At 39.6% G+C, this 25588-nt stretch overlaps 1 protein-coding gene across 6 annotated transcripts in view; it reads right to left on the bottom strand.

The window, feature by feature from the left end:
* The window catches only part of PICALM (phosphatidylinositol binding clathrin assembly protein), an 86068-nt gene that overhangs the window by 31959 nt on the left and 28521 nt on the right, over positions 1–25588 (bottom strand). For 4 of the 6 annotated variants that reach the window (XM_058184687.1, XM_058184689.1, XM_058184690.1 and 1 more), the window contains exons 3-12: positions 24448–24523; positions 22722–22824; positions 20922–21015; positions 18013–18124; positions 14626–14732; positions 12806–12847; positions 11493–11578; positions 9418–9541; positions 5597–5733; positions 4037–4137 (exon numbers count right to left, since the gene is read on the bottom strand). In XM_058184687.1, the coding sequence (XP_058040670.1) occupies positions 4037–4137; positions 5597–5733; positions 9418–9541; positions 11493–11578; positions 12806–12847; positions 14626–14732; positions 18013–18124; positions 20922–21015; positions 22722–22824; positions 24448–24523 (982 nt within the window). The remainder of the gene's footprint in view (positions 1–4036; positions 4138–5596; positions 5734–9417; positions 9542–11492; positions 11579–12805; positions 12848–14625; positions 14733–18012; positions 18125–20921; positions 21016–22721; positions 22825–24447; positions 24524–25588) is intronic. The other 2 variants (XM_058184688.1, XM_058184692.1) reach the window with 1 other exon arrangement.

Consider the following 25588-nt stretch of genomic DNA (forward strand, 5'->3'; position numbering starts at 1 on the left):
TACTTTAGACAGTGACTCTCAGAGAACCCTGATATACTACTTGAGATTAGAGACAAGTATCCAGCAGCTCATTCTGATCCTTAAGGGTTTTCCATACGAATGCCACAGAGCTAATTCACTCATTCAGCGATATTCGTTCCTCCACCTCTTAACATTCCAAGTGGCTCACAGTATAATATTTTTTATTTTATACAGTTGGCTTATAAACTTTGATGGGTTAGCAAAAAAAAAAAAAAAAAGGCAAAGCAAAATAAAGTGCCTATAAAAATTAAAAGTCTCTTTCTAGTCTTTTTAAAGGCTAGAGATCAGTTTTCTCGGTTCAATATGGAGACTAAATGAAAGGTAACGGAAAAGCAAGCCTCAAGTTGTGAGATTTTTAGCTTTTAGCTTTCTCGCCTCTGAACAAAACGGCAAACAGCGACCCTTCTAATGCCATCTAGCAAGTATTTCTAACTTCAGCTTCCAACGTCTGTGGATATTCTCAGTCATACAGGTCATGGTTGTTTCTAAGGTGCTTTTTTTCAAGAGGCAACTGGACTTTCTTTGCTTTTCCTTGAAAACAATTCCCTTTTCATCAGTTCTGACTCAATCTTTTTTTTATTTTATTTGAATTTATATCCCGCCCTTCTCCGAAGACTCAGAGCGGCTTACACTGTGTTAAGCAATAGTCTTCATCCATTTGTATATTATATACAAAGTCAACTTTTATTGCCCCCAACAATCTGGGTCCTCATTTTACCTACCTTATAAAGGATGGAAGGCTGAGTCAACCTTGGGCCTGGTGGGACTTGAACTTGCAGTAATTGCAAGTAGCTGTGCTAATAACTGACAGACTTAGTCTGCTGAGCCACCAGAGGCCCCTCTGACTCCATTCACAAGTCAGAACTGAAGAAAGCTTCTTGGATGAGAAGCGAAACGTCTTCAAGGAAAAGCAAAGAAAGTCCAGTTGCTGCTTGAAAACAGCACCTTTGGTTCAGCCTCCAGTCACAATTCTCAGAGCAGAAATGAACTTTCCAAAGCTGCCTCTTCCAAAATGGGGGTTCAGGCCTCCAGAGGTTCCTGTTGAATTATACTTTCAGCATGGTAGAAAGAAAAAAGGGGGAATAATCCCTATTCAATGCCTTGAACAAATTTTAAAATTAATTGAAATAAAATCTATTTTCTTCCACAGCTTCTCAGCTTTCCCCAATTTTTTGTTCTCCAGGTGAGTTAGACTTCAACTTCCATAATTTTCAGGGAGCATAATCCTAGATCCATTCTAGCTCAGGATTATTTGGTAGGTGATAAAAGACAAAGCTGAATATGTGCATCAAATGAGAGATTGAGTAAAAACCTTACTGTGTCTTATCATTTTCTCTAAAAAAAAACCCCTCAGAACTATAATTATGGCCTTCATACAGATTTTCTCCCATGTACTTAACAATTTTAGACATTGGCTATGGCAATAAAAAATAGGGGGGAGGAGTTAGTTTCAGCCCCCTCCCCTTTTAATGAACAGCTACCATAGAAACATGGTTACTCTGATTCATACCATATAATACACTACAGCTTAAAAGAAAGCGCATGACAATCTCATTGCGATGTGAAAGGCAGATCAGATAGAAAAAGCAAGCAGGATAAAGAACTGAATTGTTATTAAGGAAAAAAAAGAAGGTAGATTAAAGAGGAAATGAAATCCTAACGTAAGGAGCTTTTAATATTCTCTCTGCCTTCAAACAACAAAGCAGCAAATACATAACAGAATCATGGTGTTTACGGGTTTTTTGAACTCTATAATATCAATAATGGCAGAAAGCGAAGAGAAACTAATGAGACTCTTGATGCGGGTAAAGAAGGAGAGTGCAAAAGTTGGCTTGAAACTCAACATTAAGAAAATTAAGATCATGGCATCCAGCCCTCTCAATTCCTGGCAAATAGATGGGAAAGAAATTGAGATATAGTGACAGAATTTATTTTCCTGGGCTTCAAGATCACCGCAGATGGGGACTGCAGCCAAGAAATTAAAAGACGCTTACTCCAGGGGAGGAAAGCTATGGCAAATCTAGACAGCGTACAAAAAAGCAGAGATATCAAAAAGTGCATATAGTCAAGGCTATGGTTTTCCCAGTTGCACTGTATGGCTGTGAAAGTTGGACCATAAGGAAGGCTGAGCGCTAAAGAATTGAGGCCTTTGAACTCTGGTGCTGGAGAAGACTCCTGCGAGTCCCTTGGACTGCAAGGTGATCAAACAAGTCAGTCCTAGAGGAGATTAATCCTGACTGCTCTTTAGAAGGCCAGATCCTGAAGATGAAACTGAAATACTTTGGCCACCTAATAAGAAGGAAGGACTCACTGGAGAAGAGCCTAATGCTGGGAAAGATTGAGGGCAAAAGAAGAACGAGACGACAGAGAATGAGGTGGCTGGATGGAGTCACTGAAGCAGTCAGCGTGAGCTTAAATGGACTCCGAGGGATGGTAGAGGACAAGAAGGCCTGGAGGAACGCTGTCCATGGGGTCGCGATAGGGTGGACACGACTTTACAACTAACAACAACAACAACATCAAGTTCATATTCAAGATTTTATTCTTGCAGAGAATTCTGCTTTTTTTTTTTTTTTTTACAATGGCTTAGTCTGTTGACTGCATTTTTAATGAGACAAAACTTTTAAGATTTTCCTGGAAAAGCATTATGGAAGAGCTACATCTAATTCCTTTACTAGTTGGGAAACAGTATGAATGTCATTTTGAGTTCCTGATGGAAAGGCAAATGCAACAAATAAATAAATATGGGACATAATATGTTTACATCAAATGGTTTCACAAATAATAAACTATGTGGCTGAAAAACTTTCATATGAAATAACAGTCCACAAAGAGCCTAAGTTTAGCATCCTAAAATTGGATTTTGAAAGGATCAACCCTTATATAGTATAGGGAACCTTCCTGTTTTTACCGTACTTCAAAGTGTTTCTACAAATAATCTTTTTCCTATTCATAGACTGAAACCAGACTGAAACCTACTTATTACTCTTGTTAAAGCCAATCTAACAGTTCAAGCCCTACTCCCTCTGGTTTGATACAAAAATGAAGACTAATCATTACTGGGAAATGGAGATGGGAAAGATGGGCGAAGGAAGATACCAGTAATATTTTTATGTCTTAGAACAGAATTGTAATGAGCTAAGCGTAACTTCCTTAACAGTAATGCATAACCTGCATCTTACGTGCCATTCTCTTGAATTGTTGTAAAACTGTTTTATTCAAGTCTGACAGACGCCTTCTCAAATTTTAATCTATATATTTAGGTAGCTAAACACCTACATACATATTTCAGGCTAAATCCTGGCTAAATTAAGATCGATCACTTCCTAAAGCACCAGTACAGCTGAACCCAGAGTTTGGAGACTGGAAATAAGCTGACATGATGCTAGTTTGTTTTTGCTTTTCTTATTAGCTATATATTTTGTCCTGCTATTGAAATCCCACCTGTGTTTGCAAATATTGCTCAAAAAACAGAGGCAAATAAGTTGATTATGGACATTGCTCGAGACTTATACAACACAGTAGCCCAGTTTCAAAAATTTTTACTACCGGTTCTGTGAGTGTGGCTTGGTGGGTGTGGCATGGCTTGGTGGGCATGGCAGGGGAAGGATACTGTAAAATCTCTATTCCCACCTCACTCCAGGGGAAGGTTACTGCAAAATCCCCATTTTCTTCCCATGAGCTGGGACTCGGGAGGCAGAGAATAGATGGGGGCGGGGCCAGTCAGAATTTTTACTACCGGTTCTCTGAACTACTCAGAATTTCCGCTACCGGTTCTCCAGAACTGGTCAGAACCTGCTGAAACCCACCTCTGAGCCCAATAAAATAAATAGCAATTGTGATGGACATTCAAAACAAAACTTGTTCCGATCCACAAATTTTTAAGGCTTTAAAGAAATATGTGACCCACACATAAAATAAGGGCTTTTATCAACCAAATACAGCAGAGATTGTGATATTTTTTTTTTATCAAGAGCAAGGGTGGCCAAGTAATAATCACAACAAAATCTCTTACCTCCCCAGGTTCCTCCCACTTGTGGTGCGGAGGATATCGGATGCACACCTGGGTGAAAAGCTGGCTGTAAATCAAGCAAGTCATTTGGCAGCTTTGATGAACTACAGAAACAACAAACACACAGAAGAGCATCGTAAATATTTAAACAACAGTGCCATTGTTCCATTTGAGAACCTCTTCAGAATAGCCCTTGTTCTGAACACACCCAGACTGGTGCATGGATACAGAATTCGCTTCCTGAGAAACCAAAATCAGTTCATCCAATTCAAGGAGGCTGCCATGCCCAAAGGAGACTTTCTCTTATCGTTCTAGGCTACAGAATAACATCTTAGTATCCCCTCTGGATCAAAAACCTCTTCTTGCAATGTACTTCAGGGGTGAGGAATGCTGCTAGAGAAACAGGGCCATTAGGACCTCTTTTTATTTATTATTTATTCATATCCCATTTTTATTATTATTATTATTATTATTTTTTACAAATAACCTGGCGAACCTATCCAGTGCACCTTCCGCCTCCTGTTTGTCTCTACCACAGCAACCCTGTGAAGTGGATTGGGCTGAGAGTGTCGTGTCCCACTCCTCCTCTGACGGCCGGATCGGGGAAGTCTGTATCAAGCGTGGCCACAGAGCCTCTGCAGCTTTGCCAAAGTTCTGTCAGAGTTCTCAGGGCAGGCAGGAGTCCAAGATGTGACTTCAGCAATCCAAATTAGACTTTGCCTGACTCAAAGAATGCCAGAAAGCAGATCCTTTATATAGGCCATGGGGTGTGGCTCCATGACTCAGCACTTATCCAGGCCTGCCCCTCCCTTCCTTTTGCTGACGTCGCCTCTCCATTCTCCGGAAGCGTGGATCCATCCACCCTCCAGCTGCCGGCAATTCCAGCTCATGACTGGCTTCAGGTTCCTCATGTTCACATGCTGTGGGGGAGGGGTTTATTTGCTCGGTTTGTCCAGGCATGGTGCCAGGACCGGGGGCCGGAGGCATGCCAGCCCATTCGTCTTGTTTGGTCTGTCCGGGCATGGTGCCAGGACTGGGGGCTGGAGGCATGCCAGGCCCTTCGTCTGCATTATCAGTCTCTGGCTGAGATAACAGGAGATGAGAGGGGCCCGGCTGTGGAGAGGGGGGCGGGCGAGACACAACACTGAGATTGTGTCCAGCTGGCTTACAGTTTGTCTGTCTCACAGTTGCTCTGACACTAGAACAGTGTTGGTAAACCTTTTCAGCACTGAATGCCAAAACGGGAGCATGCGTACATGGGGGGGAGCGCCGGAAGCTGGAAGTGCATGCGCAGGAGCACCAGAAACCAGAAGCTCAGCTTCCTGGCATATGCATGCGTACCAGGGAGCTGCTCTTCCAGTTTCCAGTGCTCCCGCACGTGCAAAGACCAACAGGCGCCAGAACCCGGAAGAGCAACAGGCAACGGCTGGCATGCCCAGAGAGACGGCTCTGCGTGCCACTTCCGGCACATAGACGGCACATAGGTTCACCATCACTGCACTAGAAAGAGTGGCATTTCCCTCAAATTCTCAGCTTGAAAAAAACCCCTCTTCTGAATCTTACCTGTTTGAAGAGCTGGGTGTGGAAAAAATATCGATAGCTGGGGTGGTCATTATACTTCCTGCAGCATTAGACACAGGGGAAGAGGCTGTGGTTAAAGACGGGTGGGGTTTCTTTGCAAGCTCTTTTAGACGCTGTTCCTAGCCGAAGAATAAAACCAGAATAAAAACAAAACAAAACCAGGTGATTAGATGCCCAAGAAAAAAGTCATTTTTGGGTTCAATAATACATGAAATAAACAAAAGCCTAAGCAACCTGATTTTAACCACCAGAAACAAAACCCTGTTAAAACTCCCCGAGGGGTAAGCATGAAATACTGTTCAAGCATACATACATTTTTACTGTTCTACGCTGGTTTATAATAACCTTGTGCATGAAACTTTATGGTTTCAAACAGAAGGCTGCACAATGTTTTCCAACTGTCTCGAGCTCAAAGAGCATTTGAATTTTCAGTTCAAACAGTTCGATGCTAAATGTTTTGCCCACTGCTGTTTCAAACAACGAGTTTGAAGTGGACTATTATAAATACTGCGGCGTTTATACATCATTTCCCAAACAACCCAGTTGTTCCCAAATACTTTTGATATTGAAAATAACCTGTCTTGTCTACTGGTATGGAGTTTTTTTTTCAAGCTGAGTTCTTGGGAACTTGAACGAGTTCCACAGAATACGGGGGAAAAAATATCTGCGAGGGATTAAAGGCAGGAGTGGTCTCCTGGGGGTTGGGCAGGGTTCGGGCAATCCTCTAGTCAAGGATTGCCGGGGTTCGGTGAACCCTCAAATGCCACCCCTGGCTGGCCACGCCCACCCCTTCCCACGAGTCTCCATGTGGCCCATTCATCATTCCAGGTAAGTACAAGGGTCATGCGTAGGGTCTGGGAGGGCAAAAAAAAGGCCTACCTGAGGTTCTGGAAATCCAGAGGGCTTCCGGACCCTGCGTGAAGCTGTTTTTGCCCTTCCAGAGGCTTGAGGAAAGCTTCCAGAGCCTGGGAAGGGCGAAAAACAGGCCTCCCGGAAGTTCCGGAAACAAGCCTGTTTCCGGCCTCCGGACCCCAGGGGAAGAAGTGTTTTCGCCCTCCTGGAGGCTCGAGGACAACTTCCGGAGTCTGGGGAGGGTGAAAAACCCCACCCACCCAATCCGCCGTGGTGCAGGCAGCCAACTTGGCTTCACCCACCCAGCAACAGGGCAGTGAACCCGTTGCTAAAGGATCTGAAGCCCACCCAATTAAAGGGGTGTGTGTGTGTGTGTGTGTGTGTGTGTGAGAGAGAGAGAGAGAGAGAGAGACAGACAGACAGACAGACAGACAGACAGACAGACAGACTTTCTGCAAAGGAAAGGACGAAGGAAGAAACAATCACCTCTCTGGAGGGTAATGCGGGGTGGAAAATCCACAAGAATGGGGAGGAGAACCTCAAAGGTATTCAAAACCATCTACTCCCATCTCAAAACTGTTCTCGACATCTCATTTATCACAACACCGGTGTTAGCAAGTGTCCTACACAAGTGATCACTAGCTTCCCACCCTTCTTGTCTTCCCACGTGTGCACACACACAAGCCCAACTCCTGGGTGGATTGCTTGCAATGTGTAAACCCCACTGGAGATGTGTGGGGAACTAATAAAGAAAGTTCAGACTCTACTGCTGAACTAATCGGTTGGCAATCCCAGTTGCCCTGCTGTTCTCCCTCCTCTTCTTTACTCCAGGAGAGGAAGAGAAGAAAATACATTCAAATTCTTAATATTACAAAATTATTTATAATGACTGGCTGTAAGGATACACCACAGGGAGAGGGAAAATCAGAGAGCACCACAGGGTTATCCCAACTTACTATCACTAGTTGGGATAACCCTGTTTTCCGTTTCTAAGTCTATTACCAACTGACAATTTTAAATACTGTTTTACTATCTGTAGTAAGCTATGTATGGTTTGTAAATTGGCTTCTGTGTTCTGAGCATGAGAATTTTGGAATATTTCCTTGCTGTTAGTAAGCTATTTGAGGATGATGGAAACTGAAATCCCAATCATTGACAGTAGGGTTTTTCAAAGTGTACTTGATGACATTTCATGACAGTCTAAGGTAGAGAGTGCAACCAGTTTTCTTCTCACTAGAATTTTGCATCCTGATCAGGTGTCCTGGGCATTAAAAAAAAAAAAGAGGTTCTCAAACTTGAAAAGGTATCCATTCAGCCAGTTTTTTAAAAAAATCTTTCTGCAATCCAAGGGACATCGAACATACAGAAACTGATTTAAAAAGCAGAACTTCTCAATCATGGCAACTTTAATTACATGGACTTCAATTCCCAGAATTCCCCAGCCAGTCAGCATGAGTTACTCTCCGCATCTTAAATTTGCCAGGTTGAGATAATAATAACAACAACAACCTTTACTGTCACTGCACAACATATGTACAATGAGATTGGTCGAGCTCTCTCAGTGCACCCCCTCCAACACAATTCACAGTGAAGACAGAAAATCCCTAACCCAATAAACCATATTAACAAACACCCAGTCATATTGCACCAGTGTGAACATGTTACACGTTCCACCGGCCCTGCAGTCCATCATATTATATAGTTATGATGTTATTTCGCATTTAGGACTCTGACAGCCCATGGTTAAAAACTGTTCTTCAGCCTGTTTGTGCGGCTGCCTATGCTTCTATATCTCCTTCCCGATGGTAGGATGGTAAAGAAGTGGTGACCAGGGTGAGAGTCATCCCTGAGGATTTTCCTTACTCTGTTCAGGTAGCGAGCCCTAGCGATCTCATCCAGTGGTATCAGCTGAGAGCCCACCATGTTTTGTGCTATGCTCACCACCCTCTATAATGTTTTTCTATCCGCGGCTGTCAGGTCGGCATGCCATACAGTGATACAATAAGTAAGGACCCTTTCTATTGTGGAGGAGGTCATCAGTTGTTGTTCCACCCTGTTTTTACTCAAGTCCCTAAGGAAATGGAGCCTCTGTTGGGCTTTCCTGGCCACCTGGATCATGTTGTTTTTCCAGGTGAGGTCTTAGCTGAGATGGACTGGATGCATTGGTCTAAAGCAGGGGTGTCAAATTCAAGGCCTGCGGGCCAGATCTGGCCCACAGGATGCTTAGATCTGCCCAACTTAGATTTGGCCATGGGGCTGCCCTGGGAACAGCAAAGGACTGGCCTGCATGCCTCTGCCAGTGAAAATGGAGCTCGGGAGGGCAGCCCTCCCAAGCTCCATTTTTGCTGGCAGAAGGCTGTAGGAGGCCGTCATGACCAAAAATAGACCTGTGGGGGAGTGCAGGAGGCCCCCTCAAGCTCCATTTGCGTTGGCAGAGGGCTAGCAAAACAAACTAAAAGCAAAACAAAAGGAGAAATGTTTCCCCTTTTGCATTTCAACATCCAAAAAGACAGGAAAGGAGAAAGGAAAAGAGGAAAGACAAAGAAAAAGAAGAAAAGATGGGAAGAGAGCAAGGAAGGAAAAAGAAAGAAAGGGGAAGGAAGAAGAAAGGAGAATGAAGAGGGAAGGAAAAGGAAGCAAGCAAGCAAGCAAGGAAGGAAATGTTGGATAACCATCTGTCTGAGATGGTGTAGGGTTTTCTGCCTGGGCAGGGGGTTGGACTAGAAGGCCTCCAAGGTCCCTTCCAACTCTGTTGTTGTTGTTATTATTAAGATAGATTATACTGAGAGGGAGGGGAAATCTTTAGCACTTGGCCACCGCAGGTACCCCCAACATGAGTGACATTGAGTTGGCTACACCCCACCCCCCGGATCAAACGAATCCCTGCTTGCAGCCCTCGATGAAATCGAGTTTGACACCCCTGGTCTAAAGGAAGAAAAAAACACACCAACCTTTAGAGCTTTTAAACGGGCCTGTTCTTCCTCCAGTGCAGCTTGTTTTTCCCTTTCATCGACTTTGGTGAGAGAGAGGCCAGTGCTTGCAAGAGAAGAAACAGCATTGGAAAGCGTGGTAGCCCTAGGAAAACGTGACAATGGGAAACAGACTGTTATATACTGCAGATAGGAAAAAGGGATTCTGCTGTACTTCATTTATTCAGCATTCAAAACTGAAAACTTCCCTTTTCTGACCTGCAGCCGAGAATTTAGCGGCTTTTCTGCCTGAATCCCAAAAGAGATTTATACTCCTGGAAATCTTAATTTTTACAAAGATTATGAAAGAAGCCACAAAGAATGCGTTTATTAATATTTCCTTCAAGCGCAATGCTGGTACTGAAGTTTAATTGTATTTTTATACTAGATTAATAGGCTGGTTGTCGGTTAGGCTTTGTTCATTCCCAATTATGTGCCTCACAGGCATGACTTTTAAGTTATTCAAGACAACACGAGGCTTCAGGGGGATTAAACAGGACAAGATTACCAGTCCAGCTTTGACGACTTTTATGTATCTTGTTTTGTTTGGCTTACGCAATAAATTATGGAAGATTTAGTAGCCATTATGGTGCTGGAGTAACCCTGAGACATGGACATTCAGAGGGTGCATTTCGACCAGTTACTTGCAGTCAAACCTATCCCACAGATTTACTGCTGTTGGGAACAATGATGAGCCACTTTTTCCTAGAGCAGGGGTCAGCAACCTGCAGCTCTGGAGCCGCATGTGGCTCTTTCATCCCTCTGCTGTGGCTCCTTGTCGCGGGTTGGCTCCACAATTGATAGGGCTTCCTGTTAGAACAGGAAAAAGGACGCCGCACTAGGAGGAGACTCTATGGTGGGGAGGAACCAGACTTCCAGTCAGCATAGGAAAAAGGACGTCGCGCTAAGAGGAGACTCTATGGTGGAGGAACGGGACTTCCAGTCGGCTCCAGATCTGAATGGGGTGGGGGGCTTCTGATTAGGACCTTTGTGGCTCTTTGAGTGTTTAAGGTTGCCGACCCCTGTCCTAGAGTAAACAGGGGCTATTAATCTTTTTTCCCCTTTTCTATCTCCCCTCCCCTTTTCCCCTTCTCCTAGGAATGTTTTCAATTAATTATTTTGGTCCCAGTAGTGCCAAAGGGAAAAATCAGAAAGATAAGAATTGTGTCACTCCAAGTGGTAAACTAGGGATGCCTTATATAAGCGTGTATCATGAGTTTAGTAAAATAATCAGCAACCAGAGCTTTGAAATAGAGATAATGCTATATCACAAGCAGGAAAGCAATGCTAAATGTTTTGCTTAATAAAGACAATGACTGAAGAATAAGGTCAGCCGGAGGTATTTCCTGCAAAAGTTGCTGAATCTTCTCTCCAGGAAGAATTATTCAATTCTTCAAACACCAAATTCCAAACTGTTTTAAAGGAAAAGAGTATCCAACACTAACATGCAATTAGCAATTTCGTCTTTGTTCCACCATCCTTTTGTAGGAAATCAAAATTAAATCCCAGGAGGATCACTACCGATACGGAAGCACAACAATAAACGATAGCGACCATGTGCAGAAGCTGTTTCTAAACTACACCATTTCAGATGTCCCAAAGGTGCTTTTTCAAAAGGCAAGTGGACTTTCTCTGTTTTCCCTTGAAGACATTTCACTTCTCATTAAAGAAAATGTCGGTTCTTCTTCAGAGAACTGAAGAAGCTTCTTGGACGAGAGACAAAACATCTTCAATGAAGAAGAAAAAAAGTCCCCTTTTGAAAAAGCACTTTTGGGACAACCATGACATCGATACTTGAGAATCTCCATAGACACGATTTCAGAGTTTCATGTTTAAGATGTCCACAAAAGTTCTTTATAGATACAAACACGAGGACCGAGACTGGTTTTGCCCTCTAAGGGAGCGTCACATATAATTTTCCGTTTGTTGTTACAAAGCAGAGCAGCTGGTGTCAACTTTTGTCAGGCAAAGGAACTGGCTACAAAAATCATCAAAATATACAGAAGCTGGCATGCTATTCAATGCCCAGTTGGCTACAAAAAGCCTCTGGCACATACCTGCTAGCAGCAGTGGAATCTTTGATTTTCTTTCCTTCCAAGGAGCCCAGGTGCTGTTCTAAAGCATCTAGAAGACTACTTGGTGCCTACAAGACAATTCATCAACTGGTTAAGAAAATCCAAAACATTTAATGCCAACCTTCCCAGTCTCAGGTCTGAGGACATTTTGTAAGTTGTGGCGGTGCAGTGCTTAGAATAGCAGTATTGCAGACAAACTCTGCCCACCGCCAGGAGTTCGATCCTGACCGGCTTAAGGTTGACTCAGCCTTCCATCCTTCTGAGGTCGATAAAATAGAGACCCAGATTGTTGAGGGCAAGAGGCTGACTCTGTAAACCGCTTAGAGAGTTCTTTAAAGCGGTGTATAAGTCTAAGTGCTGTTGTTGTTGTAAATCCTTGAAGATCTTGGTTGTTCTCTGGGAAATGGCAAGCCTGTTGTTACGATTGTATTTTATTTTTTATGGTACAGAAATGACCAAAAACGTAACAAAAATAATGGGGAGAAAACATTAAAAGCATTAAAAACCATTTAAAAAGCATAAACATAATCTTCAGGATTATTAGTTGTGTAACCCTATACTTGCTGCCTAATTGTAATTGCAAGATTGGCAGCAATATGAAGTCATATCATCATCATTCTCCAATGATTAAAATGTATTAAGTAGCATGTGGGCTTCCATTATATTGTCAGACACAGATGAAAAAGCGAATTTAAGAAAAAAGCAGATAAAGTGGTACACTTAAGAACTGGCATTTATTCCACATTCCAAGAAGTACAATTTTAAAGCCGTTACTACTTTAAGCCAAATCAGTATATTAATTACTGTAAATCTTTTGTCATCTTTCCTTGGTTCTTGGCAATCATTTACTGTAGCTTAATATGAAAATTCAAAATATGATTTACATTCAAGAACGCAGCACTTTAAGGAAAAATTTAAAAATAAATATATGCTGACCTCTCTCACCATGGTAACTCTATGTGGAAACAAAGGTTTAAAACAAAACAAAAATATCAATAGCTTAAAGCCACAAAATATAAACCAAAAGCAGGAAAAATGGCAGACAAGAATAAAAACTATCAAACCCCCCACCCAGCTTATCAAGGATCAACCCTGAAGAATGTAAAAATTGTCTGTGCAAAAGCTGAACCATGGGTAAAACTGCAGATTTTAAACTCGCAGTTTCTATACCAAAAATTTCTCCATTCTATAAGTATGGTGAAAAATCAATACATTACAAATTACATCAAAATTGTCTTGTTGACAACTCCAGATGGCATGTACAACCAAGATAATACTTAATCGTATTGATTTACCTGAGAAAGATCTGGTATGTCTCCTCTGTCTATCCCCACTTGCTGCAAGAAAAAAAGAGATTTAATGAGATAAAGGCCCCAGCTACATTTGGCTAAAAACAATGAAGAAAGTTAATTGCTGTTTATAACATCATAAAAGAAGGATAGTTGACACAGTGAACAGAATTAGAGGGGAAAGAAAACGTTTCAGTGTATCAGATGAAGAACCTGTTTCTGTAATCCCTACTGTAGTGCACTGCAATATATTACAGTATACTACAATTAATTTATTACAATACATTATTGTAATACAGGTAGTCCTTGATTTATGACCACAATTAAGCCCAACATTTCTGTTGCTAAGCGAGACAGTTCAGTGAGTTTTGCTCCATTTTATGAGCTTTCTTGCCAGAATTGTTAAGTGAATCACTACAAGTTATAAAGTTAGTAACAGGGTTGTTACGTGAATCTAGCTTCCCCACTGACTTTGCTTGTCAGAAGGTCGCAAAAGGGGATCATGTGACCAGTACCGGTCTGTTGCCAAGCGTCCTAGTTTTGATTACGTGACCACTGATATGCTGCAATGGTTATAAGTGCGAAAAACAGTCAGAAGTCAATTTTTTTTCCAATGCTGTCGTAACTTTGAATGGCCACTAAACAAATGATTGAGAACTGAGGACTGCCTTGTAATCTGACTTCTGATTAGCAAAGACTTCTCTTTTTCCAATCACAGCTAAAGCTATTCGAATTAGAGTTTGGCCACGGAGATTAGGTTAGATGAAGATGAACAGACAGATGCAGCCAAGTAAAAATGGCTATAGCATTGTTGGTTATTATTATTGCCTATCTGTACAGATCCAATACAATACGGTAGTCCTTGACTTACAGCTGATTGCTTAGCGACCATTAGAAATTACATCAGACCTATCTTGGACTAGTTACAAACTGGTTCCGAACTGCCAGCGGTTGGGTTCCGTGATTGAATTTCAGGCGCTTGGCACCATGGCCATGTTTAGGATCGACTGCAGCATCCCGTGGTCACATGACCAGGTTTTATGACAGTTCTGCTGAAAACTGGGCTTATTTCTGGGTTTTGGTAAAATTGTACTCAGATGTTTGCTTAACAACTGCCACAAAAAAAAAAAAGCTCATAGAATCGGGTCGGTCATGTGACCAATCCATTTTAAAACTGTCACGACTTACGACAGTGATAAGCAAGTTCCATTACAGTTGTAGGTTGAGGACTATCAGTAGAAGGTAAAGATTCCAAGGGCTTTTATAGGGTTGGCATATTAGCAAATAGTATTCTAGTTTTGTAACCAATCTTTTCCTTCATTGTCTTGCTTTTTTTTATAGAACCTCACTTTAACATTTTATGCTTTTCACCACAGAGTTTTCAGTCTACAAGTTGCCCAGAGAATATGGTAATACAATAATAAAATTTTAAAACGAATCCTACTGTGTAAGAATACTTAGTGTTGTATATCAACAGTGTTGCAAAGCAGCCAACTTGAATGAAATATTCACAAAATCTGTATCTGCACCAATATTAATCTTCCGAATACTTCCATTGGATTTCTCTTCAGTGTGGTTTAATCTATGCCAGTGTTTCTCAGTCTTGGCCATTTGATTCAACTCCCAGAATTCCCCAGCCAGCCATGGCTAGGAAATTCTGGGAATTCAAGTCAACTTATCTTAAAATAGCCAAGATTGAGAAGCACTAATATAAGCTTTCAATGAAAGGTTTAAACACTCCATAAATTCTTGACAATAATATCCAGTCAAAATATAGTAAATAATAAAACAGTAAGAATAATCTTTATGGACTAAGCAATTTTTACCTCCGCAACTTTGAGAAACTCAGAAATTCTTGCCATTCTAGTCAGAAACTTCTTATATATGTCAAGGGCTTCCTTGCATTGATTCTTTTTCATGTCAAAGTATTTTTCTGCAGAAGGAATTTTTTTTAAATGAAAACAGTCATGATAATCATCTTGTTTACAGCAAAAAAAAAAAATCTTTGTGTTAGACAGTTACAAAGGTCAGAGATGTTCACAACTGTTCACTTTATTAAATTTTAAATGTCACAAACATTTCCTTGCAGTCTGTCAATGTATTATGAAGGTCTGATATACCAACAACAGTCCGAAAATGAGAAAGTGTGGGATGTGAGCTGGAATTAAATTCAAACAGGTAATTACTTAAAATTAGAACTCTAAAAAAGCCTGTATTTATACTAAATACTAAAATGAAATCCCACAGCATAAATGTATATTTGAGCTGCTCTAAAAACATCACCAAGGTTACCTTTAAATTAAAAATGCTATATATACCCTGTTTCCTCCAAAATAAGACATCCCCTGATAATAATCCCAATCGGGCTTTTGAGCGCATGGCGATAAGGCCAAGCGCTTATTTCAAGGCTCAAAAAATATAAGACAGATTTTTTTAAAATTCAAGGCTACATTAAAACTACTTGCTCTAGTTTTTATCATTTATGTGTGTGACTTGCATCTGTTTATTCCATTTTTTTGTCAATCACAACTACCACCCTGGTCTTTAAACTATCATTTTTCAGATCCCTGTTTTGCACCGTACACTCTAACATTGGTGGCAAATCATAGGTTCTTTGTAAACACCACCATTTTATCCGCACATTAAACTACATTCACATCTTCAATCAACACAACTCAAGTTTCTTACACATTTCACATAATTGCATGTGAAAAGGCTTCTTACATATTGATCCAAAAACATGGTTAAATAACGAAGGGGACATCTCATACTCTTGTCTTGCTCCCTTCTCCACACTAAATTGCTTTCTAAACATTCAATTACATACATGCTTTATTTCCATCATATATGCTCTATTCCATAACCAACATTCAATCCATATTGTCGAATATTCCATAATTCAAGCCTATCCAGGTTGTAATATGCTTTCACTAAATATACAGTATGCTTTTATATCTATAAATTTCTGAATGATCAACTGAAAAGCAGAAATCTGAGCTGCACACCCAATGTCTGGTATAGAGTGGAACTGCACTTCTCAAGTTGTGTTCATTGTGCTCACCTCTTTTACAATTTTAAACAAAATTATGCCCAGTGCCTTCCAAAATATGCTTAACCATTTAATTCCTCTCTAGTTTTCCATTCCACGTCTACTACCTTCTTGTTTAAGACAACAGTAACATAATTTTTCCAGTAATCAGAAAGAAATTCAGCCTTCAGGCATGTTAAACAACCCAGACTACGACTTTCTAGGCAAACCAGAGTAATATAATTTAAAAATTTATAACTTAACAAATGTTCTCCGGTTACATTTACACCTCATTATTTTTCAACATACTCATAATCAATATTTTCACGCCTTTTCATCATTTTAGATATTCTCTTTAAAACATTATCATTCTAATGCCAATTTCTAAATTATATATTCCCTCACTTCAGTCATCCCAAATCAACGTTACCACTTTCATTTTAAACTTTTAATGTAACTTGAGTTGGGCGGCCAATGAATTTTAAATAAATCTCAATTTAAAATGTTAAGAATCCGAATCTTACTCATGCGGCTGGAGGCTCCTTGTTTAGTCCTCTTTGCTGCTTTCAAAACAAAATTTATGTCCGTCAAAATCAATTGCCTATCCTTTTCAAAGAATAAAACGAGATTACTGCAGCTCAGGTTTAAGAAAACTGACTTTGTGAAAAACCAGGCTGCTGTTAAGAATGACTTTCAGAATTTATGAAGATAAAATAATTATGGAAGGGAGTATGGTGACAGTGAGATAACTCATGCACTTCCCTGATTGTCTATACCTCTTTTGCATGTCTTCTCATATACATAAGGGCAACCTACGGCCACAATTAAGAATTAAATAATATGTCACACATATTATTTACTCTAACCAAAGACTTTTACTTTTGATGTTACCTAATTCCAAGGCCTAGTGTGCATTTGGGGTTTTGCAACACCAAGAAGCATGCATGTAAAATATATAATTTTACAGTGCTAAGCTATGTCTTATTCTACCCCAGACCTATCCAGCTGCAGAAAATTAATAAGCGAAGAATGTACCAGTTCTGCAATAATTCTGAGAATATTAAGAACAGGGCAAGAAGATACTTTATTTCCTTTATTGTTGCTCTGCATGTACAGGTAGTCCTTGACTTATGACTAAAGCCAAAGTTCCAATAGACACCTCCCCCAAAGAGACTTATAACCCAGGTTTGAAGTTACAAGTTGCTCCCTGCTAATGGTCACATGACTGCATTTTGGTCTGTATTTATGGCATCTACAGTGCCCTGCAGTCAGATGATTATGATTTATGACATTTTAGCCACAACTGGTATTTACTGGTGTTCGGCCATATGTGAATAATGGGCTTGTTTAACAAGAGGTTTGACCAATGCAAAAAAGATTGCAAGAGCAGGTCAGGTCATGGGGTATCCCATTTTACCACCATAATTGCTAGGCACAATTACAGCCATAAATCGAGGACTACCTGTAGTCTAAAAAGCAGAAACTAGAAATTCAACTTATCAAGAACGAGACAAACTAAAAAATTGTCATATTTTCTACCCTTCATTTCCTGTTCACATGGAGTTGATTCATAGTGAAGTATGAATTTTGATTATAACATTAAATTCAACACACTGTGTATAGGGTATTCCCTATTAAATGGAAATGTGCAACTTGCTTACTCAATTCAGGGTCTTGGCATCTATCCTTAATCAATCTAAGACTGGCCTAATAGTTTTAATGGGGATTTTAATAGTTTTTAGTATATTCAGCCTATCTAAATTATTCTTTTAAATCTGTTTTTAATTTTTGTATTTATTGTTCTTAGTTGGCTGTAAACCGCCCTGAGTCCTTAGGGAGAAGGGCGGTATAGAAATTGAATAAACATAAACATAAACATAAGAAACGTAAGTTATGACAACAAAACCTGAGTTAAGATCAAATCTATTGCCAACATTGCCGCAGTCCATAAATAAGGAACAAAGAGAAAAGAGTAGTTTGATTATGTGGTGAAAATTATAAAGAAAATTATAATTTAACAAACTGACTGTTTGTGCCAAACTTATTTTGAATCAGCTTGTATTCAGGATTATTTGTGTTTATATGTAAAGAAAGAAAACTCTTAAAAGGTTGATCTGAAATTGTCTGAAAAGGAAATTCACAACCCTAGTAAGTATAAGGAGTAAGCGATTGAGAAAGTTCTTACCCAGCAAATTAATAATCCCTTCATTATATGCTGCAAAAAGTCTAATGGCGTCTTTGAAAAGGAGCATAAAGGCTGCATTAATTACACCATTTGTGAGTTCATTGCTGTTGACCTGTAAAAAAAGAAAAGGGGGGGAAAAAAGAGAGAGAGAAGTTAAGCAAACTGGGGAGTGGGATGCGGAATCCATCCACACTATCTTCTACTTCATATTGCAGATACAGATTTCTTCCCTTGACATTACATATAAACTCATTCAGGTAGTCCTTGATTTACAACCGTTCTTTTAGTGACCATTTGAAGTTACAATAGCACTGAAAAAAAGTAACTTATGACCATTTTTTACATTTAATGACTGTTGCAGTGTCCCCATGGGCATGTGATTTACATTCGGATACTTGACAATGGTATGTATTTATAACGGTGGCAGTGTCCCAGGGTCATATAATAATAGCCCTTAGACTTATATACTGCTTCACAGTGCTTTTACAGCCCTCTCTAAGTTGTTTACAGAGTCAGCCTATTGCCCCCTCTGGGACAATAGGGTCTGGGTCCTCATTTTACTGACCTCGGAAGGATGGAAGGCTGAGTTAACCTTGAGATGGTCAGGATCGAACTGCTGGCATTGGGGAGAGTTAGCCTACAATACTGCATTCTAACCACTGTGCCACCAGGGCTCATGCTCATAGGATCCCCCTTTTGCAACCTTCTGCAAGTGAAGTCAACGGGAAAACCAGATTCACTTAACAACTGTGTTTAACCACTGAAGTAGTCCCTTAGCAAATGTGGCAAGAAAAGTCATAAAATGGGGCAAAACTCACTTAACAAATTACTCACTTAACAACATAAATTTGGGGCTCAATTATGCTCTAAAGTAAAAGACTACCTGTATGCGGTAGACACAATCCTACTTGAACCTTCTCCTGAAGAAGAGGTTGAAGCGCACACATTCACTCTTTGCATTTTTGCAAAGACAAAGGTCTTCTCCCACAGTTGCAGTGCAACGGTGGGTTTCAAATTTTTTCACTACTGGTTCTGTGTGTGTGGCTTGGTGGGCGTGGCATGGCTTGGTGGGTATGGCAGGGGAAGAATACTGTAAAATCTCCATTCCCACCCCACTCCTGGGAGCAGGAACAGGCAGAATTTTTACTACTGGTTCTCCGAACTACTCAAAATTTCCGCTATCGGTTTTCCAAAACTGGTCAGAACCTGCTGAAACCCACCTCTGTTGCAGTGACGTTCTCAGACAGGGTGGCCCCCAGCATTTCACAATTCCTGAAACACCCTCTGCTCCTGCTACAGCAATTTGGCAGCTTATTTTCAACAGGGTGATTTATCTTTAACTTTAGGCACTTTTACGATGAAAATAAGAAGGCAAACTTCCATTCCCACCTCTAGCCCTTCCCAAACTTCACAATTTAGCAAAAAAAACCCACAAAACATTAAGATATCCTTTCATAAATATTAGCCCACATTGGGAAACTGATTTGCAGTTATTGACGTACAATGTAATTATGGAGAGAGAGAGAGGGAAAAAATCTGCCCCTTTCTTTGTGTGTGGTTCTGTCAACATTCTGCTGTTGTAATGGAGTGTGTGGGTGACCTTGGGAGGGAGCCAGTTTGGTCTAATGGTTAAGGCACCAAGCTAAAAAGTGGGAGATTGCGAGTTCAAGGCCTGCCTTAGTCACGACTCCGTCAGTCTCTCTCAGCCCAACTTACCTCACAGGGTGATTATTGTGGGGAAATAGGAGGAAGTAGTGTTGCATATGTTTGCTGCTTGGGAATTGTTTGTAAAAATAATAAAGGCGAGATACAAACAAACCTTGAGAGAAAGAGATGCTGGCTTGGAATCAACCAGACAAGAGAAAAGGGGAAGCTGCCAAAGGCTTTTAAGGCTCAGAGGAAGAAACTGAGGAAGGACCCACCCTAACTGATCAGGGGGTTAAAAGTTGATGACAGGAAGTTTGTACCTTCATACTTGCTAGATTCTGTTAATGAAGCCTTACAATAAAGTAGCCCAATTGGTTGTGTTTTCTGTGTCGTTTAGCCAGGGGGATTGACTGCTGTCTAACACCAACTAATGATGGCTTTTTTTCCTGTGTTAGAGGTTAGAAATGGCTATTTTGCCAAGAGAAAATTGAAGCAAGTTTCATTCCCCAATTTCAAATCTGGTTCTAATGAAAGGCAGGCAGAGCACCTAACCGCTAAAGGACTGCCAATGTTTCTAGAGTGGTGTTGAATTTGTCAATTTTAAGATAAGTGGGCTTCAATCCCTAGAATTCTGGAAGTTGTAATTCACACAATTTAAAGTTGTCATACTTGAAAAACACTGGTCCAGAGCAATCACATTCCCCAGCTTTGATCGTTTTCATCTGTACAATTAACAGAAGAACTCAGTGGAACAAAGTCTGGTCTTGCTACCTGGGCCTATTAACAGTTCCGGGTTTCTACTCCATTCAGATATTAACCATCTTTAAAGAAGCTGAAACAACTGTAGGAATGCACCACCTTACGTTTTGAAGTTCAAAGAAGGGTATGGATTCGAAACAGTGGTAACACAAACCATGTTTGAATACATTTCAACCCAGCTAGTGCTGAACTATTGTTGATACAAACTCTATTTTCTAGATAGATAGATAGATAGATAGATAAACAGATAGATATTATAGAACATACATATTAAATATCAGGAAGAACTACCTCTCCATACACATAAAAGACAATATACTATTTGTAGGCAAACATAGGTTTTTACTACCTTACACAAATTTAACAGGGTGTTTAGATGTCATTAAAGAGACATAGGTTAAATCAGATTAATTCAGTAAACTGAAAGCGATACCACAAGATTAATTCTAATCATTTAAAAGCTCCTGTCTAATATTCTTTTATGAGTAGCTAAAATGACTTACGTTGAAATCAAGCAGTGCATCCATCTGGTTTTGAATAATTGGTACAGTTTTTATCAGTTTTTCAGTATTCATTGTCCTCATGACTCCATCAGCTCTATTAAAAAAGAAAATAAAAATGGTTAGATAACTAAATTGATTTGGTATAATACCTGCCACAAATGTTTCCAGGGTTTAAGATTGCTCTGTTTTGTTTTTTTTCACTTCCTTTTTCTCATGTACCCTGTTTTCTGCAAAATAAAACATCCCCTGATAATAAGCCCAATTGGGCTTTTGAGCGCATGGCTATAAGGCCAAGCACTTATTTCAGGGTTCAAAAAAATATAAGACAGGGTCTTATTTTCGGGGAAACACAGTATGCACATAAAGCTAGCAATTTGGACTGGGCTTAATTCCTGAACTACCCTGCCTTTCCCAATAAAACTATTTAGTTATCTAGTTTGGGTTGGAATTTCTAATATACACAAACTGGGGGTTAGTTTTAAGAACCAGATATGCTAGTACAGGGGTCCCCAACCTTGGCAACTTTAAGCCTGGAGGACTTCAACTCCCAGAATTCCCCAGCCACCTTTGCCAAGGTTGGGGACCCCTGTGCTAGTAGATTTTCAAGAATTATCCCCCACATTCTTCAACTTCCATCTAATTAGCTCTGGCTGTTAGTCTGCAACAGTCTAAAGTTTGCACATGCATGTTTCCTGCTGCCACTTATTTTCAGACCAATTGTGCCAACTACCCGGATCAGTACATCATGAACCTAATCATCAACGGTTTTTTACTTTCCCTGAAACAAGTGTTTACTTTCCTTGAAGCAAACAAAAGAAAAATGAAAGTGCTTGAGAACTGAGTCACTCCCTAATAGAATAAACCACAGCTTTAAAAAAAACAACTTTTTTCATTCTGTACTGATTGTTGTGTATGTGCATTTAAAATTTTCATTAAATAATTTTTTTCCAAAGAGTAAAAGCAGTACAATTTTTAAGCTAAAGCGAAACAGAGAAAAAAAAAATAGAAAAGTGAAAAAGAAATATAGAAAAAAATAAAAAAATAAGTGGCTTCTAATATTAACAGCAATATGTACATTTATATTTTACTCAATCTCTTTAAGGTTCCATATACGTTTCTTCCTTTCCATAATCTACCCTTTTAATCAGGAAATTCATAAATCATAAAGTTCAGGAAGATTTCCAGTCGCTACTAAATGCAGTACAGGGAGTCGTTGACTTATGACCACAACTGAGCTCAAAATTTCTGCTTCTAATTGAGACATTTGTTAAGTGAATTTTGCCCCACTTTATGGCCTTTCTTGCCAGAGGTGTTGAGTGAATCACTGCAGTAATTAATAACATGACTGCTAAATGAAGTTGGCTTCCCCATTGACTTTGCTTATCAGAAAAATCATAAAGCCATTTCATTATTATTTTTCCCCATTATACCAATATGCTCGAAATTATTGTTCCATTTATTTGTCTCCATTTCTAACTTTAACAAGAATTATTCGTTTCATTGTATATTAATTTTTGGAGGCTAATTTTACTGTTGGTTTTCACTGCTTGTGTGCTATTATTATTTTTGTTTTTGAATTGTTGCATATTATCAGGGTGGATTTTTAGCAGAGATGATATAACAGTTATCTACAATAGTACTAATGTTTAAATTGTTTAAGCAATTTCTAGATCAGTTTTCAGAAAGGATCAGATCCTTGAAAATTCTTTCACACTCTTTAAATTTTTAGTTTCTAAATTATTCTGCATTCTTAAAAGCAGATGCTACAAACAGATGGATTCATCTGTGTGAAATACTTACCCTCTTTTTACTTTTGTAAAGTCAAAAGCTACTTGTCTGTAGGAAACTGCTTTCTCATTCAAATATCTGCTGTATCTCCTAATAAATGTGGACATATCATATCCTACAGGAAGCAAACAGAAAACAAGTTATTTCTTATGTGAAACCAGATTAATATTAAAGGGGTACATGACGACATTCAAGGATTGCCAACTAGTAAATTTATGTATTTGCGTCAGTGAGACAATTATCAGCAGCATATATGTTTTGCCATGAACCACGTCAGATATAATGCCTTGAGTTCCCCCACTCCATCCACATTTTTCTTATTGACGTCAAATCTGGAAGTACCAGTAGTGGTTTATTGATTAGTTTGAATAAAACTGCAATACATGTAGTCCTCATCTTATAACTGTAATGGACCTGCCCGTTACGGTCATAAGTTGTAACATTGTAAAGCAGGGTCACCCATGGGACCGACTCAATTTTTACATCCTTTTATGTGGCAGTCATTAAGCGTCCACTGCAATCATAAAGCAAACTCATTTTTCGCTGTGCGGTAATTTGCTGAAAACTGGACATAAAAACTTGCCCAAAAAAGGGGTCATAAAATCCAGTCACATGAATGGGATGTTTTAAATGGCTTTAAATATGGAGTAGTGCTGAGTAGTCATCTGACCCTGGGGGAGAAGCTATTGGAACTTCCATATCAGGTCATGTCGCCTGGGTGGGGCGGGATGCATTCTAAGTTCAAACTGTCACTAAGTCATCAGTCATAACTCAAGGACCATCTTTATAAAGTCTGCCAAAGATGGCAGATCTCCTTCTCAGTGCATTTTATAAAGCAATAATAATGATGATGATGATGGTGATGATGATGATGGGTGATATGGAGCTGCGGCAGGCTTACTTCATCATCGCTGCCTTTATCCAACATTATAGTACTTGCCTTCACTCTTTTTCTATTTAACCTTCAAGTTTTCCCAGGATTTAACTTTTTTCTACTTCGTGAGTAATTGCTAAAAAGTAAGAAGCTACACCGTAAGCCTTGATGAGTGAAGCAGCAAAAACTTTCCTTGCTGTTTCATGTTGATTTACTGGTTTTGAGATTGGTGTTTTTCACTGGCTGTCATTGAATGTATACTGAACTGAGGGTAGAAAATTATTATTATTATTATTTTGTTTACATTTATATCCCGCCCTTCTCCGAAGACTCAGGGCGGCTTACAGTGTAAAAGGCAATAGTCTCATTCTATTTGTATATTTTTACAAAGTCAATTTATTGCCCCCCCAACAATCTGGGTCCTCATTTTACCTACCTTATAAAGGATGGAAGGCTGAGTCAACCTTGGGCCGGGCTTGAACCTGCAGTAATTGCAGGCTACTGTGTTCTAATAACAGGCTCTAAAAGCCTGAGCTATTCCAGCCCCTCAATCTTAAAATTGAGCAGACATATTGGAGAAAATAACCTGAGGCTCTTTTTTGTTTTATGGATTATTTATTTTAATCTATATTCTGCTATTCTATTCAAGCACACACTCAAGGCAACTAATAAAGTGAAAATATTTGTAAATATGTAAATGTGTTCTTGATGGCGGAAAAAGGGGGCTTTGTTTCTATCATAGTGCAACTCAGCTTTTCTTGCTGAAGTGTTTCATTGGACATAAGACGCAAAAGATTGAGAACTAAAACTGTAAAGCATTATTCAGAAAGTTAGGGATTGTTTGACACAGATCGAATAATTTACCTTGCAATCCACTTTTGTCCAAGAAATTGCTCAGGTTAAACAATGTGTTTCTGGAAGCCAGGTACTGGGTAAAACGCTGGAAGGAATAAAATGAGTTATTCAGCTGCAATTGGTACATGGCTCAAAATATATTTCTCATTGCGAATGGAGTTTAATATTCTGATAATACAGTATATAAATGCAGTCTGTTCACCAGGTTAAAGAAAACCATTGTGAGCCAACAGATTTCTCTGGAAATGAATATTAGGAGAAGAATTGCTAGTCTGTAATCCCATAAAAAGTGACGGTGATTGCAAATCTTGTCAGAGTAACTAAAACTTTCTCTGAAAGTAAGAGACACGGCTAATTTGCTTTAAAAACTTGATTGTTTCACCACTGGACTACTTAGAACAATGCAGACAACTGTATGCATTTAAGGCAAGCCACTTTAGTCATTTAATCAGTCACGATTTAACCATGTGGTTAATGATGCTCATTTCGGATGACTCATATCTCGCCCATTAATTTCTCAAGTCTTGTCTAGCCCACAGCTTCCTGTTTCTTTACTGATAAAGTTCTCACTAATGCCAAAGACACGAATTGCATGGTATAAATAAAAGTATAGTATAGAAGTCTGCGGTAAGGAGCTAGTTTAATACTCCGGATATATTTCTCAGAATGATATATTGTACTGTAAACATACTGCTCTGTTCCACCCCTTTTGCTAGGAAAATTATATACCTGAGACACAAGTTAGTACAGGCAACATTAAATAGGCAAACTGAAAAGCATTGTTTCTGCTCACAGAAGATTATAATTGGAATATTGCTCTACTTTTAATTGGGACAACTGGAAATTGTTTTTAGTTAAAAGGGTTTAAGGAGACATTATTCTTTAGGAGAATGGAAGCCAAAACTCATGGAAAAACACAATTCACCATTACACCTCAGAAGATATTCTGAATACAGGTAGACCTCAATATACAACACAGCCTGCCCATTAAGGTGGTATGTCATGATGGCCATAAAATAGGTCGGTGATGTGACCAACCCAATTTTATGACCTTTTTTGTGGCATCATTAAATTAACATGACAGTCATTAAGTGAACCCGGTGTTTGCTACAGCTGTCAATTTTTGGCAAAACCGTCGTAAAACACAGTC

The sequence above is a fragment of the Ahaetulla prasina genome, chromosome 5, assembly GCF_028640845.1.
Source record: "Ahaetulla prasina isolate Xishuangbanna chromosome 5, ASM2864084v1, whole genome shotgun sequence".
Taxonomy (NCBI): domain Eukaryota; kingdom Metazoa; phylum Chordata; class Lepidosauria; order Squamata; family Colubridae; genus Ahaetulla; species Ahaetulla prasina.